General features: G+C 36.8%; 2 protein-coding genes across 3 annotated transcripts in view; one reads left to right on the top strand and one right to left on the bottom strand.

Moving 5' to 3' along the window:
* The window catches only part of CSPP1 (centrosome and spindle pole associated protein 1), a 197028-nt gene that overhangs the window by 61698 nt on the left and 117538 nt on the right, over nt 1–17792 (top strand). The gene's annotated exons all lie outside the window — the stretch shown is intronic.
* COPS5 (COP9 signalosome subunit 5) lies at nt 1437–17768 on the bottom strand. Of its 2 annotated transcripts, none has more exons than XM_027127960.1 (8): nt 17292–17768; nt 14772–15006; nt 13675–13803; nt 12942–13007; nt 12325–12410; nt 7047–7158; nt 3384–3532; nt 1437–1690 (listed from the first exon to the last, which is right to left on the bottom strand). In XM_027127960.1, the coding sequence occupies exons 1-8, from the start codon at nt 17432–17434 to the stop codon at nt 1606–1608; spliced, it is 1005 nt and encodes a 334-aa protein (XP_026983761.1). In that variant the 5' UTR covers nt 17435–17768; the 3' UTR covers nt 1437–1605. The 2 variants fall into 2 exon arrangements, with proteins under 2 accessions (XP_026983761.1, XP_026983762.1); XM_027127961.1 differs by having other exon boundaries at nt 17284–17557.

Raw genomic sequence — 17792 nt, 5'->3', positions numbered from 1 at the left:
GCTAGTATGTTTTCATGGTAACTTCAGTGACTCACTCTTTCATGTCAAAACTTCAATCCTTCAATCATGTCTGTCAGAGAAACCTCAGTGAGCTTGTTATTGTTCCTAATTGAATGGCTCGGTATGAGCTGGTATCACTGAAGGCTGTGGCAGTAAACACAGCTTTTAGCAGCTCACTGGAGGCAGTCATGATTTTTTTTTTAAAAAGGCCTAAAAATGGAGGTGAGGTTGAGCCATCTGAAATTGGGATGCCTGCTTTTATTTAAAGGGATATAAAATGAGACCAAAAATGCTACTATATCATCAACTGTCTGAGAAAGTATTTGGATACTAATGTTAACTGGCATCCTCATCTTACCAAAGACCCCTCCTTGCTAAATCTAATCAAAAACTTTTAGACTTTGTTTTCCTTGACCTCTGGGCCACATGTGAAGTCACCTCTTGTGGTCTCCCCTTCCTCTGACCATTTTAAATTTGATGTTTGCCATATCTTGGGCCCTCTTCTCAGTCTTTATTTCCACAAAGCATCTCATCTGATCTCATCCAGCCCTCGACCACAGCTTTCTTAACAGAGTGCTCTTAGAAATATCCGTCTAGTACATTTCTGTTGTTTAAAACTCTTTTAACTTCCTATTGCTGTTAGGATAAAGTCCAAAAGGCCCCTGCAGAATCTATGCTCATCTTAATGAATAAAGTCATCTCTTGTCTCTCCCCATGTACTACTCAACACTCTCAGATCTAAATGAATCTCAGTTCTTGAAGGTTCTAAGTTCTTGCTCTCTGCCTCAGGCCTTCCACATATCGCTGTACTCTTTGTTTAGAAAGTAATAGCTTCTCTTAACGCTTTTTCTGGCTAGTCCTCCTATCTTTCAAATTTCAGCTTAACGTCAGGTCACTTGCTTCAGGAAGCCTACCTGGGTAACTCCTCTCTGGGGTAAGTGTTCCTCCTGAGAGTTCCCCAGCACACTTTATTTCTCCCTTCACAGCAGTATACTTCGGTTCTTGTTAACTTAGCCACCACTGGAAGTTCTGTGAGGACAGTGGCCAGGTCTGTCTTGTTCAGAATATCTCGAGAGTAAAACCAGGCCTGGTACAGTAAAGGCACTTGGTGAATATTTGAATGACTAGATACCTGTGCTAGGCTCTGTCTCAAATTTAAGTTATTTGATTTTCAGGAAAATAATTTATGGTGTGACAGTGTTTCACAGGAACATAAAAATGTTACATTAAATTGTATTTTTACTAACAGACTATCAAAAGAAGGTTTAGGCAAATTGAAAAGTGGCTCTGATAATATGGCAGTGAAATGCTGCAATCTTTTGACTAATTTATATAGGCAAGACTTTAAAAAACAGAAAGGTTCTAACAATATTTCTTTCTCTCATATTTAAGAACATTAAAGGATACTATAAAAATAATGTAACCCTCCCACAAAACAATGAAAGAACCATTTTATTTTAAAGAATTTTATTATAGAATGTTAATATTTAGGATACTTCAGAGCACCTTATTCCTCTAATCAGATTTTTGGTAACTGGTTTCAAAGTGTTACTTGAGTATTTTTCTCATACTGGCTTTCAGGCAAAAGTACTACTTAGTGATTTTTTAAGAGATGTTAATTTGATTAAACAGTTTATCCTTAATAACCTGAGACATCAATCCATGGATAGCTTCTATGGTAGTTTTACAGCTGGAAAGAAAAAAACACATCACATGATGTCACAAGAACTGAGAACTATTTCAAACATGCAAATCCCCCCTCCCCCATTTCCATCCTTGCACCCAAATAATGATTTTTGGTCCTATTCATACTCCACAAAATATACTATACCAATTTATAGTTTACTCTTTATAGTATACTATAGTGATTTTTAGCCTTCTGCATGTCTTTTGATCATTTCACTACTTACTAACACCTTCCCAAGAGAATGACAATGTAAAATTTGATATAATTCATAACAGTTAATTTTGTTATTTGTCAGAAGGTTTGGGAAAAGTTCTGTTTTAGAAGGTTACCGAAGTTATTTATAATTTATAATTATAGATTGATTCCAATGTTACATTAAAATCTGCTATTCCTTGTTATTCATTACTTAGAATAATTTTTAAAAATGATTTTAATGAATCTTATGCTTTTTTTCCTGAAATAATCACAAACATCCTTCAAACAATTCAAAGCCAAAGTTAGATTAGTGGGTGAAGGACTTACATTTTAAAATTGATAAAAAGACAAAAACAAAAAAACACAATAAAAACCCACCAAAATTCAGAAGAGATGCAATTCTTGTAAAGTTATTCCCAGAAGGAAAATTTTCTACTTTTGTACTACTACTTTCCTCCTTCCTACTTTTCTTCTTACATAACTACATTCCCACAGTGAAATTTTTGCTTCATAAGAAATCGAGATGTAAATGCAGATAAAATTAGACACTAAAAAATCAGACACATGTAAAGACAGATGAGCAAAATGACATACTCAGAGCAAGTATCAAAAGTAAGACCTAGTGCCAAAGAAAAATGTAATTTTTATCCAGGCTACTACCTCTATACCTTTTAAAAACCCATGGAGAAGAAGGGAATGAGATCATTCTAACCCAAGATGGCTTCTACTCCTAATACACTTTGCACCCTCCCTTCTCTCTTTTCTTTCCTATCAACTAGTCCAGTTTTTCTTAAAATGGATACCAAGGTACTGGTTTACATAGATGTCAACATAGTCTTCCTTTCCTCTCTACCCCTAATTATCACATTAAAATTCAAATTTTTGTGAAAGTAAATGTTATTTAGTAGTCTTCCCAATCCTGTATGCATCTGAAGGACCACATAATTATTTCATGAGTTATCAGAGAACACAGCCCAACTTTGTTCCTAACAAATTCTTGTAGTGAAATTTGGGATACTCAATTACTGTATAAAGGATTATTTCAGAAAAATAAGAGAGATACAATCACTTCTCTGATATTTAGGGGTTTAAAACTTTATAAAAATTTGAAATTTGATAAACTTAAATCCTAATTTAATCCTTCAGATGATGATTAGGTTAGAATAGCTGAGGACATCCTTTTGCAAGGTTTTGTTTTTGTTTTTGTTTAAAGATCCAGCAATGGATTGGTTTTCTTTCTTACACTTTCTAGCTGAACCTGGAAAAGGTGACTGCAAGTTTTTCATAACATTACCTAGACCCTTAACAGCCTTTAATGTACCTACTGTCTCCTAAATTTTCAAAGTCAAAACCTGCATTTGAGAACTCTTAAAGGTCCAAATAAATTAATATTCAGGTACAATTGTAAGTTATAAGTTTAACCGTAAGGAATTTGAATCCTGTTATTTGAAAATCTTGAAAGAAAAAAAGTTAGAGGTAGGAATAGATTTGCTTAACTTACCTGTCTCGTGTAGCTTTGGCAAGTTTGTCTTCTGACTTTCGGTCATGTGTTTCTAGACCCAACATGAAACTCCCTCGTCCCAGCTGGGCTTCTGACTGTTCTAATTTTTCAGACAAATCAAAGACCTGACCGGTGGTATAGTCTGCATTCTGTGGGGAAAATGATATTGTGTCAATATATGATACTAGTCTATCATTAAAAAAGTATGTAAATTTTCTTCCATATAGAACGTTTCATTTACAAATAATTCCACTATGAAATCTAAGTGGATAGTCAGTGAAGGAAGAAGTCAAATTATACTCGCAAAAACTGATTCCAAAGCTCAAGCAGTTCAAGTGTAGAGTTTTTCACCTTTTATAATTTCAAGATTAAATTTGGAATTGTTCTTTTTGACTGCTTAAATCTAATATTTGTTATTATAAGAGGCTTTGAAGTACACAGATCTGACTCCAGGTTCTGGCCTGCTGCAGATTAGCTGGGGGGCCTTGGGAGAATTCCTTTACTTTTCTGTGCCTTAAAGTCTTCTTGTGAAAATGGGGGAGGAAGGTGATAATTTCTATCTTAAAGCTATGTGAAGTGATGTATATAAAGCTCGTAGGACTGTCAATGAAGCCTTAGTTAGCTAATGGTGAAGCCTTAGTAATTGTTAGCTAATTTTGTTACTTTTTCATGTTGAACTTCCAGAATTAGTATTTATGACAGTATTTTAAAAATTACATTTGTTTTAGCTTTTCTGATTATAAAATTAATAGTTATACAGAAAATGTGGAAAATGTAGAGCAGTATTAAAAAAAAAAGGAAATACCTCCAATCCCTCCACCTAGCTATAGCCATAGTTATATTTTAGAGTATTGCTGTACACTCACAGGGATACCCACATTTAGTAAGCTGAAATATTATATATGCTGTTACTATTTCATACATTTTAAAAACAAAAAAATTAATAATTACATATGTATACTTAACTGTAATATTTTTAAAAAACATTTTACTGGAATATCTTTATTTTATTCTATTTGCTCAGTCTGTAAAATAGTGTGTAGGAAATACAGTTCAATCACAAGACATTTAAAAACATTATTTGCTGTCATCATAGTTACTACAAAGAGCCCTTTAAAATGCTACCAGCTTTCCAATGATTTTACAAACTTATGATATTTTTAAAAAGATGCAATTATATTCTGGATCTAAATGGTTTAGGCCACCAATACATTCTCCCCCACAGATTTGGAGAAAACACTAATATCTGTAGACCATGTCACATTTGGAAGATTTAGCTCAAGCCAATAAACATGTAGGATGGCAGAAAGAGTTATCCTATTAAAATGAAAAAATAAATCAATTACATTTCAAACACACAGAGAAATAATATAAATCAGAAAATAAATTTTTTCTTGTAGCTTTTAGATTACATGCTTTAGCTGGGGAAAGAGATGAACATATATTTATATATTTTTTCTTAGAATGCTTAGTAATGCAATGTACTAGGTATAAAACTACAAAAAAGGAGGAAATATAATTTAACCTTTTCTTGATTATTAATGTCCTCAATATATGCAGTTCTGGAACACAGGGACAGCCACAGGCTGAGTAAACAGGATTGTATGCTTTTTTTTAAAAAATAAATTTATTTATTTTATTTATTTATTTTTGGCTGCATTGGGTCTTTGTTGCTGCCCACGGGCTTTTTTTGTTGCAGCGAGCGGGGGCTACTCTTCGTTGCAGTGCATGGGCTTCTCATTGCAGTGGCTTCTGTTGTTGCGGAGCACTTGTTCTAGGTGTGCGGGCTTCGGTAGCTGTGGCATGCAGGCTCAGTAGTTGTGGCGCACGGGCTTAGTTGCTCCGTGGCATGTGGGATCTTCCTGGACCAGGGCTCCAACCCGTGTCCCCTGCATTGGCAGGCGGATTCTTAACCACTGTGCCACCAGGGAAGCCCAGAGCTGTATGCTTTTATACAAAGGTTCAGAAAGCTCCAGTCTTACTGTTTCCTCCCCTTGCCATCATGTGTCACTTCTGGCTGCTATTAGTGTACTTGCCTCTAAGGAAACACCACACATGGGGCATTTAGCCATGCCTGGTACATAGGAAGCATTTAATAAATGTTTGCTATTATGATCACTCTCTTTCCTTCTAATTTGCTATTTCTGACTGTTGAGGATAAGAAATAACGGGGTCTTCCCTGGTGGCGCAGTGGTTGAGAGTCCGCCTGCCCCGGTCCGGGAGGATCCTACATGCCGCGGAGCGGCTGGGCCCATGAGCCATGGCCGCTGAGCCTGCGCGTCCGGAGCCTGTGCTCCGCAACGGGAGGCCACAACAGTGAGAGGCCCGCGTACCGCAAAAAAAAAAAAAAAAAGAAAGAAATAACAGGAAGCTTGTCAGAATTATATTTAAAACCATAGTAAATATGCTCAAGTGAGGTCTTTTCCCATGAATACAATGAATCAAACAAACAATAATTTATTGAGGCTTTACTATATGCCTAGTACTTTGCTAATTACTTTATATATAAAATATTTCATATAATCTCAGTGTACTTAACAATGTGGGTACTATTATCATTAGACTAGAAAAGCTTAGTCACATTACATAATGTTGTGAAGGTCACACACAGCTAGTAAAGTGGCAGAGTTGTTTCTGAACTGAGTTTATTTTATTCCAAATTTTGTGGTTCTAACCACTATGTTATACTGTGCTATATGAAGTAGCTTACTTAAAAAAAAAAAAAAAGTAAAAAATCCAAAACAAAACTGTTCCTTACTAAGCTCTAGATAGAAGTTTGTTAAATAAATATTCTTCTAAATGTTAGATTTTAATGATATATTCACTACTATTTTTTTTTTTTTTCTGCTTAGCATCTGCTGCTTTAAGGTAGTGATATTCTGATTTCCTTCTGAGGACATTCTTAGTCCACATGCTCCTGAGAGTTTCTTCTACCCCAGCCCAGCAGTAAAGCACTTGCCCTGGCCCATGAACTCATGGTGTTCATGCCCTTCACCCAGAGCAGGTTTAAGGATGGGCATGTGACCTACAAAACTCCAGACACAATGAGGCTTTGCCTGGGAATATGTGGGGCTATGTGTGTATCTTGGTCTTTTCAGTGTGAAACTGAGAGGCTGGGAGATCTACGCTAATGCTGCCATCTTGGTTTCACATGAAGTCTGAAACTGAAGCCAACTGACTTGAAATCAAAGCTGAGAGAGGAAGACCAAGACCTCATAATATTGTCTGAATGCAAATTTAGGTTGTGCGTGAAGTAAGCCCTACTCCTGCACTTTGCAGTTTACATGATTCTCTTTTTTGTTTAAGCCAGCTTGGTTGGGTCTCCTGTCACTTGTAACCAGAGACCTACCTGACATACACAACAAAAAACAGTATTTGTATTTTTCTCTCTGTAAGTCTGTTCAAGGCAGGGGGAGACCTCACCCTCATCTGGCCACTATATTTGTATATACATTAGGCTTAGTCTCAGTGGTACACAACACAGATCTTGGCTTGGCCTAGTATCACAATCCACCTCTGGTCATATAGAATCTGCCCCCAGGCCTAATTAATATATTGGCCAAGTCAGATATAGCCTTTCCATGAAAAAGAGTTTCAGATATTAAACAACTTACATAGATTGATAAAAAATTCAAACACATTCCTTGCAAGTATAGTACTTACAGTAAGCAAGCTAGAGGAACTCAGCGTATTCACCCAGTATTTATTCCACAAAAGCTCAAGCAATTTGCGATCCAAAGAGGATTTGAAATATGAGACTTCTAAGGCATAATATCTATGAAACAAAAGCACAAATATAGTGAGTGAAAAAAATTCAACCACATCATATAAAGGTTATGGCCAAATTTAAGTGAATTACATTTCATATCCAAATAGTCATATTTTAATTTTTAGTCTAATAGAATAACAGGTAAACACGGTTTCCTTACTCTTTAGGGGTATGGTTTCAAATCTGATAACTAAATAAACATTGTTGTTATATTTCTCCCCTCTGTAGAGCCCAGAAATTCCCAAGAAATTATCAAGAACTAATCAACACTTCTGAATGACATATGTTTATCCATGTCATTGAGTTCATAAATTCCAGCCAATAGCACACAAACTTAATGAACTACCTCTCTAGGGTCAACTATAACTTTTGTTAGGCTTTTAAAAATATCAAAAATATATAACTGATTCACTTTGCTGTACACCTGAAACTAACACAACATTGTAAATCAACTATACTCCAATAAAAATTAAAAAACAAAAACAAAGGAAAAGCTCCTGAAAATGTCATGTGGACTCCCCATTCCTCCCTTTTTAATCCCCTAATAAGGACCTACTGCTTTTTGGAAAAGCAAACTTTAAGGTAGGTCCTTAAGCCACATAAAAGAATTACTGCTGCTTCCAAAGGTACCTAATTTATAATCACGGATAGCAAGGAAAATTTGGTTAAATGTCTGAAATATATATATATATATATATATATAAATTTTTTTTGGCAGTATGCAGGCCTCTCACTGCTGTGGCCTCTCCCGTTGCAGAGCACAGGCTCCGGACACACAGGCTCAGCGGCCATGGCTCACGGGCCCAGCCACTCCACGGCATGTGGGATCTTCTCGGACTGGGGCACGAACCCGTGTCCCCTGCATCGGCAGGCGGACTCTCAACCACTGCGCCACCAGGGAAGCCCTGAAACATATATATTTTTTTAAAGTAATAAATACTTAAATATCACAGGGGCTTCCCTGGTGGCGCAGTGGTTGAGAACCAGCCTGCCGGTGCAGGGGACATGGGTTCGATCCCTGGTCCGGGAAGATCCCACATGCCATGGAGCAACTAAGCCCGTGTGTCACAACTACTGAGCCTGTGCTCTAGAGCCTGAGAGCCACAACTACTGAAGCCCGCATGCCTAGAGCCCGTGCTCTGCAACAAGAGAAGCCACTGCAATGAGACGCCCGCGCACCGCAATGAAGAGTAGCCCCTGCTCGCTGCAACTAGAGAAAGCTCGCGCGCAGCAACAAAGACCCAAGGCAGCCAAAATTAAATAAATAAAATAAATTTATAAAAAATAAATAAAAATAATAAATATCTCATTATGTTCTGTACATCAGTGGATACAAAGAAACACAAGGGACTTGCTTACCTTAAGGAGCTTACCATTTTTATGGGAAATGTGGGGTGAATCCACAAAATGTTAAATATATAATGATATATGTTGAATAACAAGTGGTGCTATGGTGCATATTTAAAATTAATCACCTGCCAATTGAATGTTAGAGATAATGAGTACTCTTAGTATAGACAGAACTGCCTGAGAAGCCCCAGGGAAAAGGCAGAATTTAGAGTAACCCTTACATGAGTCTATAGTATGGATATGCTGAGAACGAGGAGGTAGTATTAGGCAGAGAGCACTGACTCACAAAAAGGAAAGTCGTGAAGGGAATAATAAATTAATCAGTTTGCCTGGACAGTTTAGCAGGAGCAGAAGAATTATGTGAAGGGAAACCTAGAAAGCTATGTTGGGGTCTAGCTGGCAGAGGACATTACATAAAAGGCTAAGAAATGATCTTCTAGGTACTTGGGACTCATAGAAGTGTTTGAGCAGATCAATGATATAGCCAAAGAGGTGGTTTAGAAAGCTGGCTGTGGTAAGATGTGTTAAAGGAGACAAAATGGAGGCAGGGATACCACAAGGGATGCCACAGCAGCGTGGCAGATGTGAGGAGATAAAGGCTTACACTCAGGTTGGTGGTGTAAAAGATAAGCACACATGGATACGACAAAAAATTCTTGTTCATTCAATTCAGGAGTGAAGAAATAAAAAAAGAGTAAGAATTTAAAGATAATTCTAAGTAAAGGCTTGTTCAAGATTAAGATATCCATGCATATGTGTATATGAAAGGGACATAGCTATAGTGAAATGTGGAAGTGGAATAGTGTATTTCTTGAGCACTTATTATGTCCTGGTGCTTTACATACATTCTCATTTATTCTTTCCTACAACCATACAAGGAGGGATTTATTATTCCCATTCTACAGACGAAGAAACAACTCTAGAGAGTAAAGACCTTGTTCAAAGCCACAGAATTAGAAAGTAGCAGCAAAAGGATATGTTAAGTTATGTCTATTATCAAAACCTCACGGTCTTAATTGTTATATCCAGAGTGTAGACATTTAAGACATTGTTTAAGAAGTGAGGCCCTGGGAGTTGAGGGGGTTAGGTATGGGGAGAGGAGGCAGGGGCTCAAGTGGAAAGGTCAGTTTTAGAAAGGAGGGGTTGTACCTCTGATACTTGAGGGAAAAAGACATGAGAGGATGAGCACAGTAACATATTTAGATTTATAAAGGATGGAAAATAAGGGAACTCAAACTAAGGGTCTAGAATAGACTTTCATGTTTTAAAATATATGGACCACCTTAATGTTATTACTGTTTTAATTCCGTAGGTTGATGCAATGAAAATTTTTGGTCTACTATGTAGTGATTAGCTGCAAATCTCAGTAGCAGAGTTGAAAACAAGGAGAATATTCAAAATTATTCGTGGAGCTAAAGCCTCATCTTCTGTATGGGAAGTCAATAATAGATACTGCCTAGAACTGAAAATCAAGAAGTAGCACTATCAGCATGCTGTCTGAAGATACGGGGGTAAATACTTAAACAGAATAACTATAATAGTTTAAGTGACTGCCTCTGGGAGATGCAAAAGGAAATGGTACAAGATTGTTTATTTTATAATAAATTTCATAGAACCATTTGACTCTTTAAACTATGTGCCTGTATAACACTGATAACATACAAGCTAATTTAAAAAACACTTTGTGTCCTATTTTTACTAAGCCTCTTCAAAGTTAAATATATTTAGTATCTATATTAGATTCTATGTTTAAAACAAACTTTGGATTATGATCTAGAATTTAATGTAGAAAAGAAAAAAAAAGATCAATATAAACTACAAATAATAGCTCATTGTCAAATAAGTTAGGAAATGGATATATAATGAGCCTGTACAAAACCCCTGCTCTTTCAACTTGGCACTATATTTCATTAATGATTTGAAATAAAAATAAATTAAGCAACTTATTTGCCCTATGAAAAAGTTTACTCTTTATTTAGGAACTGATCCTAAGTAAGAGAGTATCTTTGAATATCCTAGTAATTCCAGGTTCAAAATTCTACGCTTTAGCAGTGCAGGTAGCTAGAATGCAGTAACTCCTCTTTGATAGGCTTATATTTCAGAAAAACAGGAAATGCAGATTTGTTTGGATACAGAAAGCACAGACTCCCGCAGTCTTTTTTTGTTTCAAAAGCTGCTGCTGGTGGTGATAGAAGTAGAGCAGGTATTAAAGGTATAAGCTTTTGATACCACAACTCAATATAAATGAAAAAAATTGTTAACTCTGAAAATTAAAGTATCACGGCAAAGGTGTTTCCATGCTTAGGAGCAATTCTCTCAAACAGGAATGGTTTAAGTTCTTTTCAGTAGAGCAAATTAAGTGATTTAATTCCAAACCTCTCATTGAAAAATAAAACAGAATCCTTTTTTTCCAGAAGTATGTCAGGGATGACTGAAAACCAGATCTATTTAAAAATTAAATTTTAGAAATTCTATAATTTTCTAAGAATTTCTAAACACAAAAATAAGCAGTAGTAGCACATGGGTAGTTAAGGTATTCCTTGAAGTGGGATGGGAGGTATGGACAAAGGGACACTAGTAATCATTTAGGCAACATTTTTCCTTTTTTTTTGGGGGGGTGCCCACCCTTCTATGTGCCATGTCCTATTTTAAATGTTAGGATACAGCAGTGAATTGATTCTACTCTCATGAAGTTCACATTCTAATGAGGTGAGTAACAACGAAACAAAAACATATAAGGTGGTGACAAGTGCTAAGAAGAAAAATAAAGCAGGGAAAGGTAACACCGAGTGACAAGAAGGTGCTAATTTAAATAGGGTGATCAATGAACATTCTCTGTTAAGGTGACCCTTAAACAGACACTGGTTGATTGAAATAGTGAGTCACATGGAAATAAGGAAGGATGCTCCAGGCAGAGGGATCAGCAAGTGCAAAGGCCCTGAGGCAGGAGCCTGCCTAGTACATCTGATAAACCATAATGAGGCCACTATGGCTGGAATGGAGAGAGCAAAGGCTCAGTGACAGGAAATGAGCTCAGAGAGATGGTGGGAGCCAGACTACATAGGGTTGTGTGGTCCATGGTAAGCACTATAGATCTTATTCTTAGTGAGACGGGAAGTTATTCTGAGAAGGAGGAACATGGTCTAACTCACATTTTAATAGAATCTGTCTGGCTGACAAAAGACCTTTAAGGGGTGGGGTAAAGGTCCGAAGGAGGAAGACCACCTAGAAGGCTAGTACTTTGATTTAAGCTCCAGATGGCTGTGGCTTGGATCAAGGTGATAGTAAGAGAGGTGGTAAGATACATTTAGAAGGTGGAGATGACTGTCTTCATTGGTTTAGCAGTTTAAAAAATTGAGATGTATACAATAATTCACATACCATAAAATTCACTATTTTAAAGGAGTATACAATTAAGTAGTTTTTAGTATGGCTTCTTTAACTTTTGGAGTGAAACTGTTTGGGGAGAATTTTTGCTAAGTGGAAACTGGATACATTGAAGGCTGCAGAAATGCCAGTATCAGGCTGGCCCTGAATACAACTTCTCTCAACTGTTAAATTCATTAACGGGCCAAGTGTCTGGTACATTGATAAAGTGTTTATGTATGTGTGAAAGGTAAATAACATGTTAGATTAAAACAATTATTAATAAAATTCAAACATCATCCTAAATTTGTATATTCTTACTATTATTTTAAAAGATTATGAAATGCATTTCATCTGAACTTTTTTTCTTATCTATAAAATTAGGGGCTTGGTCTGGATGATCTCTAAGGTTTCTTATGATGATTTTGGCATCAGATACATTTTAAAATTACTTACTGTTTGCAGTGTACACCAAAGTCTTCTATTTTATTAAGTGGGATAGTCTGGTACTCAGAAGGTCCTTCATCAGGAGGCTTGTAGCCCTAAACAAAATGAAGAAAATAGAAGATTTAAACAAAACAAAACAGAGGAAAAACATATTTTCTATGCAGCTTTCTATTTATAGAAACATTAATTTTGGGGAGCCAAATACTCCCCAAAATATTAAGTATGTTGCTTATACCCTCCCTCAACCCCATTTGGTGGCTGAAGGCTGGATTTGGCTTATAGATTCATTTTTCTTGTCCTCAGGTGATACATACTTTTGCTCATATCTATTTCAGATTGCATGGAAGGAAGTAGATGGATATAACTTGTTTCTCTAGTACCCATCAGAATGCCATGGACATACAAATACTTATTAACAAATGAAGACTGCTTTTGAAATAAAATTAACAATATGCAGCACAAGTGTATTGTCTTTTGCTAAGGGCAATTTGTGGTAGTTTGACTTCTATTTTGTAAATATTGTTAAATTATTTTAGGACAAAATGAGATACCATAACACATTTTTAAAAATAAATCACATATTTAAAATTTAAAAAACTATAGGGACTTATAATTTTTAAAATTACCTTTGGGTATGTCCTAAAGGCTCCAAGATTCACTTTCCCTGCAGATATTGTTCTTGTTGGGTCAATCTACAAGAAAGATATATTTAATATCTGCTGATTATAAAATCACTATATACTTCTATTTGTTTAAACATTATAAGCCTAGAAATACCTATGTACATATAACACTATATGCACACACACACATAATTAAAAATAATCATATAATAGGGAAAAAAATAACCAAATTGAAAAACCATGGAAGTTCAACAGAATGGTTAAGTATAGAAATCTCATCGTTAATTTAGAGATTAGATCTAGTTATTATATTATTTAAGAGTATTAATTGAAGATTTGCTCATCTTTTTCAAGTTTTTTTTTCTTTAATAGATGAACAATTTCTACCTTCCTCATAGTAACCTGGATTGCATCTAAAACACTGAGCAGTGCAAGAGCTGCTCTAGCAATTCCTGATTTAATCAATTCAGTCAACATTGACTGAATGCCTACTATGTGCAGGGAACTGAGATATAGATGCTGTGTATACCCATCATCTTACAGAGTGGGGGAAGAGATGCAGAGAGGTTAAGTAACTTGTTCAAAGTTCCAGCTACAAAGAGGTGGAATTCAGATTCAAGCTTAGGCAGACTGACACCAGAGCCTTGCTCTTTACCACACTGTTTTTATTTGTCTGTATACTTGCTTTAGTAAATCTTCATGAAAATTAATTAAAAGTGGTTGTAAAAATACTTACTACCACGGCTACAAATGGTTCCTGGAACTGCTGATTGAGCATCTGAGTACTAACATCAATCCCAGAAAGCCAGCAGCCATAGCCAGGGTGGCTATGATACCAGCCAATTGCATTTTCAAGGCGGCCGACCTAACAAATGAAGAGGGCAAAAGAGCTTGAAGTTCCTGTTTAATCTTAGAGACACCTGTGATTTGTCTGTTTACATAGTCTTACAGTAAAATAATAGTATTCAGAATAGTTAAAGCATATGCTGCTTTTAAATTTAAAAATATATATATTTTAGATAATACATGCCCAAGGCACAAAATTAATAAGATACCCGTACAATAAGGTTATTCAGTCTCCTTACCACCTCCTTCCCCTCAACCAGTTTCTCAGCCCAGATGTTACTACTGTAGGCAGCTGCTTACATACCTGTCTTCTAGAGCTATTCTTTGCATATAGAATATATAGTCTTTGCATTTATGTAGATTAATAAGAACACACAATGGCATACCACCTACAGTGTTCTACACTTTACTTTTTCACTCAACAAAACATTCTGGGGTTTGTTTCATATAAATAAATATATAGATAACTAGTTCTTATTTTTTTTAAAGGCTGGCTAGCAGTTCATTGTATGGATGATTTAATCATCTTGATATCCAGGTACATTTAGGTTGTTTCCAAATTTTTGGTTTTAAATACACACACACACATAATGAATGTGAGAATTGTAAAAAAATTTTTAAATTGAGATATAATCGACACATATTAGTTCAGATGTACAACATAATGATTCGATGTATGTACATACTGTGAAATGATCACCACAATAAGTGTAGTTAGTTAACATCCATCACCACACACAGTTACAAATTTTTTTTTCTTGTGATGAGAATTTTTAAGATCTATTTTCCTGAGTGAAAATTTATTTTAAAAAATCCATGCTAATCTCATATACATTATATATAGTTGAGAATAACTTAAAATATAAACTTTAATGTAGTAACTTAAAATATAAACTTTAATGTAGAGAGAACAGTTTTAAATTTAGAAACTCAAAAGTAACTGTGAGACTCTTGCAGTTACCAAATTTTAAGGAACAGCATTTTTACCTGTTTGGCATTTTCTATGTATGCGGCCATGTACTCATATGCAGCAGCCTGAGCATTTACTCGGGTTTCAGTGCCCTCTACAGGCAAAGCAAAACTGTCCATAATGATCATGGTTTCACCATCCACCTTTCCCAGCATCAAGCCCATCACTTCCAAGTTGCCTCCTGATCTGGCATGCATCACCATTTTCAGTAGAGCCAATGCTGAGATTTTGCAGTACTTAAAGTAATGGTGACTAGAAAACAAAGGCATGGTGTAATTAACTTTCTTATATAAGTACAATTTCAATACAAGTTTTTGCGGAGATTAACAAATAAGTATTGAAGGAATTTATATTGATGGAATGGGGAGAAAGTGTGGAATGTGGGAAAGAAAAAGGAAGTAGAAAAGGACAGAGTTCTGGAAGGGGGATGGAAATGATAAACATGTCATAATGTGGCAAGTACTTCCCACGGGGGGAAGGGAAAAGTATGAAATAGTTTTAAAATATGCTATTCAAGTAGATAGGAGGGAATTACATGACCAGTTCAATAGACTTTTTCTCCATTACTTTTGGAATCACCAAATCTCGGTTTCTGAATCTGGTTGGATGGCTGTGCTTCATTACTCTTGGGCCTAACCTTCTGGCCTAACACTTAAGAATGTGGGCTCTGACATCCATGTGCCTAGGTTTGCATCCTTGCACTGCCATGTCCTAGCTGTGACCTTGAGACAACCACTTAACATCTGTGCCTGTTTTCATAGAGCTATTGTTAGGAGGAAATGGAGTAAATGAAATAACGTATATAAAGTGCTTATCTTAGTGCCTGACACATACTAAAACTTTTTAAGTGCGGGCTGTTATTAGCATTATTAACCAATCTTTTACAGTACTCTCAAAGAACAGTGTGTTGAAGGTTGTGGCTTCTCTCTGTGGTATTAGCCTCAAAATGCAAAATGTAGCCTTAATATCTTTAATTCTACTATGATGGCTATTTCAGTTTGTCATCTGTGGATGTGACCAAACTACTGTTGAATAAAATTACATTTCAGTCTCACTGATGGAGCTCAAGACAACTAGGATGAATATAACTAGAGATACAATCACACAGTGAGGCAAGCTGATAGTTTCCAAATATTTAACAGGCTATATCAACCTAAGTGCACAGCCTGTTATAGAAATAGCAGACAACCAGGCAAACTAACCAGTCTGTAAAGAGTGGTCAGTGTCTTTGAGAAGCCTTTTTAAGATGTCTGCCCACAGATTTCAATCACGACTGAAAAATATGGAGACCTGGTCTTGGGAGTCAAGATATGAATTAAAATCTTCGCTCCTCTATCTACTGGGGAAAAAAAGACACAGTTATTGTGCTTCTATTACATACATTCTAGACCTTTTTTTATACATGACCTCATCTAATCTTTATGACATAATTAACCAGGTAGGTCTTATTTCTGTTTTACAGATTAAAAAAATGAAGATAAGTAAATTTTGTAGGGTCAATCAACTAATTAGTGACAGTTGTGAGATTTGATCTTAGGTCTGACTGTTGCTCACTTAGAGTTCGCTGCCTCAGTGTAATCATGAAATAAGTTATTTACTATATTTGCTTGTTTTCATATATGCAAAAAAGGAATAAAAATACAGTACTGGGTTGTCATGAAGATTTAATGACATGGAAATTCGTAGCTCAATGCTCAGCCCGTAGTAATTACTCAGTAAACGTTGCTGAATCCGAATACTGACAGTTAAAGTTTGCCTTGTAAAAAACTGAGACAGATGAAATATGTTTTTTTTTGTTGACCACTACTTTCCTGTCTATCCATTAGAGAGACTGTGCTCCTTTTACTCTCTCCCTAACAATATCTGCTCTCAGAAAAGGATAAATGCTGTGGGTAAAGAATCCTCTACCTGTCATCACTCCCAGGGACACAGGAGTTTTGCTAAGGGGCTAAGAATCTTAAGGTCTTTTGATATAATTTCTGGCTTATGTGAACTGGTGGAGTAACATTTTGGGAGACTGACCAGAGCCTCGTTGTGTTTCTGAAATAATTACCAGCAATCAAAAAACAATTAGAGATCTAAAAGATTATAGGCTAGCTTTTAAAGAGATAAAGAAGATAGCTGCAGTCTCCAGCCTGAGATAAAGAAGATAGCTGCAGTCTCCAGCCTGAGATCGGCGGAAGATCCCAACAAAGTATATATCGACACAGGGTTCAAGGCAGAGTGTGGAGCATATTGTGACAATACGGGTGTTAAGAAGTGAAAGCCCAAATCACCGCTTGTCGTTTTCCTCTTCCATTCTCTCAAGGCAAACGGGTAAAAGAGACAGAAAGGGGAATCAACCAAGCCCCAGTGGAGGGTCTTAGGCTCTACTTGCGGGGATAAAAAGGTAAAGCAAAATTTCTCAGACGCTTACTCTTTCTCCTCCCTGCACATGAAAAGACAAGCTCTCTATCCCCTCCAACTCCCACTCCCCCTGGGTCTCTTAGACTCCCGCCACCCCGCCCTCCCCTGCGTTTCGCCAGGGACCTCCTCACTCCTTAGTCCAGGGCTTCGCCGCCAGAATTTCTTGCTGCTGTTTCTTGTCGTATTTGTAGATTTCATCGATACTCTGGGCTTCCTGCATGTTGTTGGCTAATTCCCACGTTTTCTGGGCCATACCACTCCCGGAAGCCGCCATCGCCGAGGAATCGGAGAAGCTGTTGCCTCCACAATCTAGACGCAACTTTACCTCGCTGGGTTTCCGGTTGTGGGCTCCGGGCCCGCCCCAGCACAGGTGCAAACCCGCACTAGACTTTCGAGGCCGCCATGACACCTAGCACCGGAGGTGAAGTTGGTACGGACCATTCGGGAAAGGCGGGGGTCCTTCGAGAACGCGACGGTATAAACAGCAGTTACGCAATAGTAGAGACAGAGGAATCTTTTTATGGCTGAAATGAGAACGCATGATCTTGGAAAATTGTACGTGTGAATTAGGACAAAAACGGTGATTACGCAGGGAATGGTATAGCCTCCCGCACCGGAAGAAGGGCATGTAA

The sequence above is a fragment of the Aethalodelphis obliquidens genome, unplaced genomic scaffold (genome assembly GCF_003676395.1).
Source record: "Aethalodelphis obliquidens isolate GAN/ISIS:26980383/991018 unplaced genomic scaffold, ASM367639v1 scaffold33, whole genome shotgun sequence".
Taxonomy (NCBI): domain Eukaryota; kingdom Metazoa; phylum Chordata; class Mammalia; order Artiodactyla; family Delphinidae; genus Aethalodelphis; species Aethalodelphis obliquidens.
The sequence above is the reverse complement of the archived record's forward strand: the minus strand, read 5'-3'. Positions and strand labels throughout refer to the sequence as shown.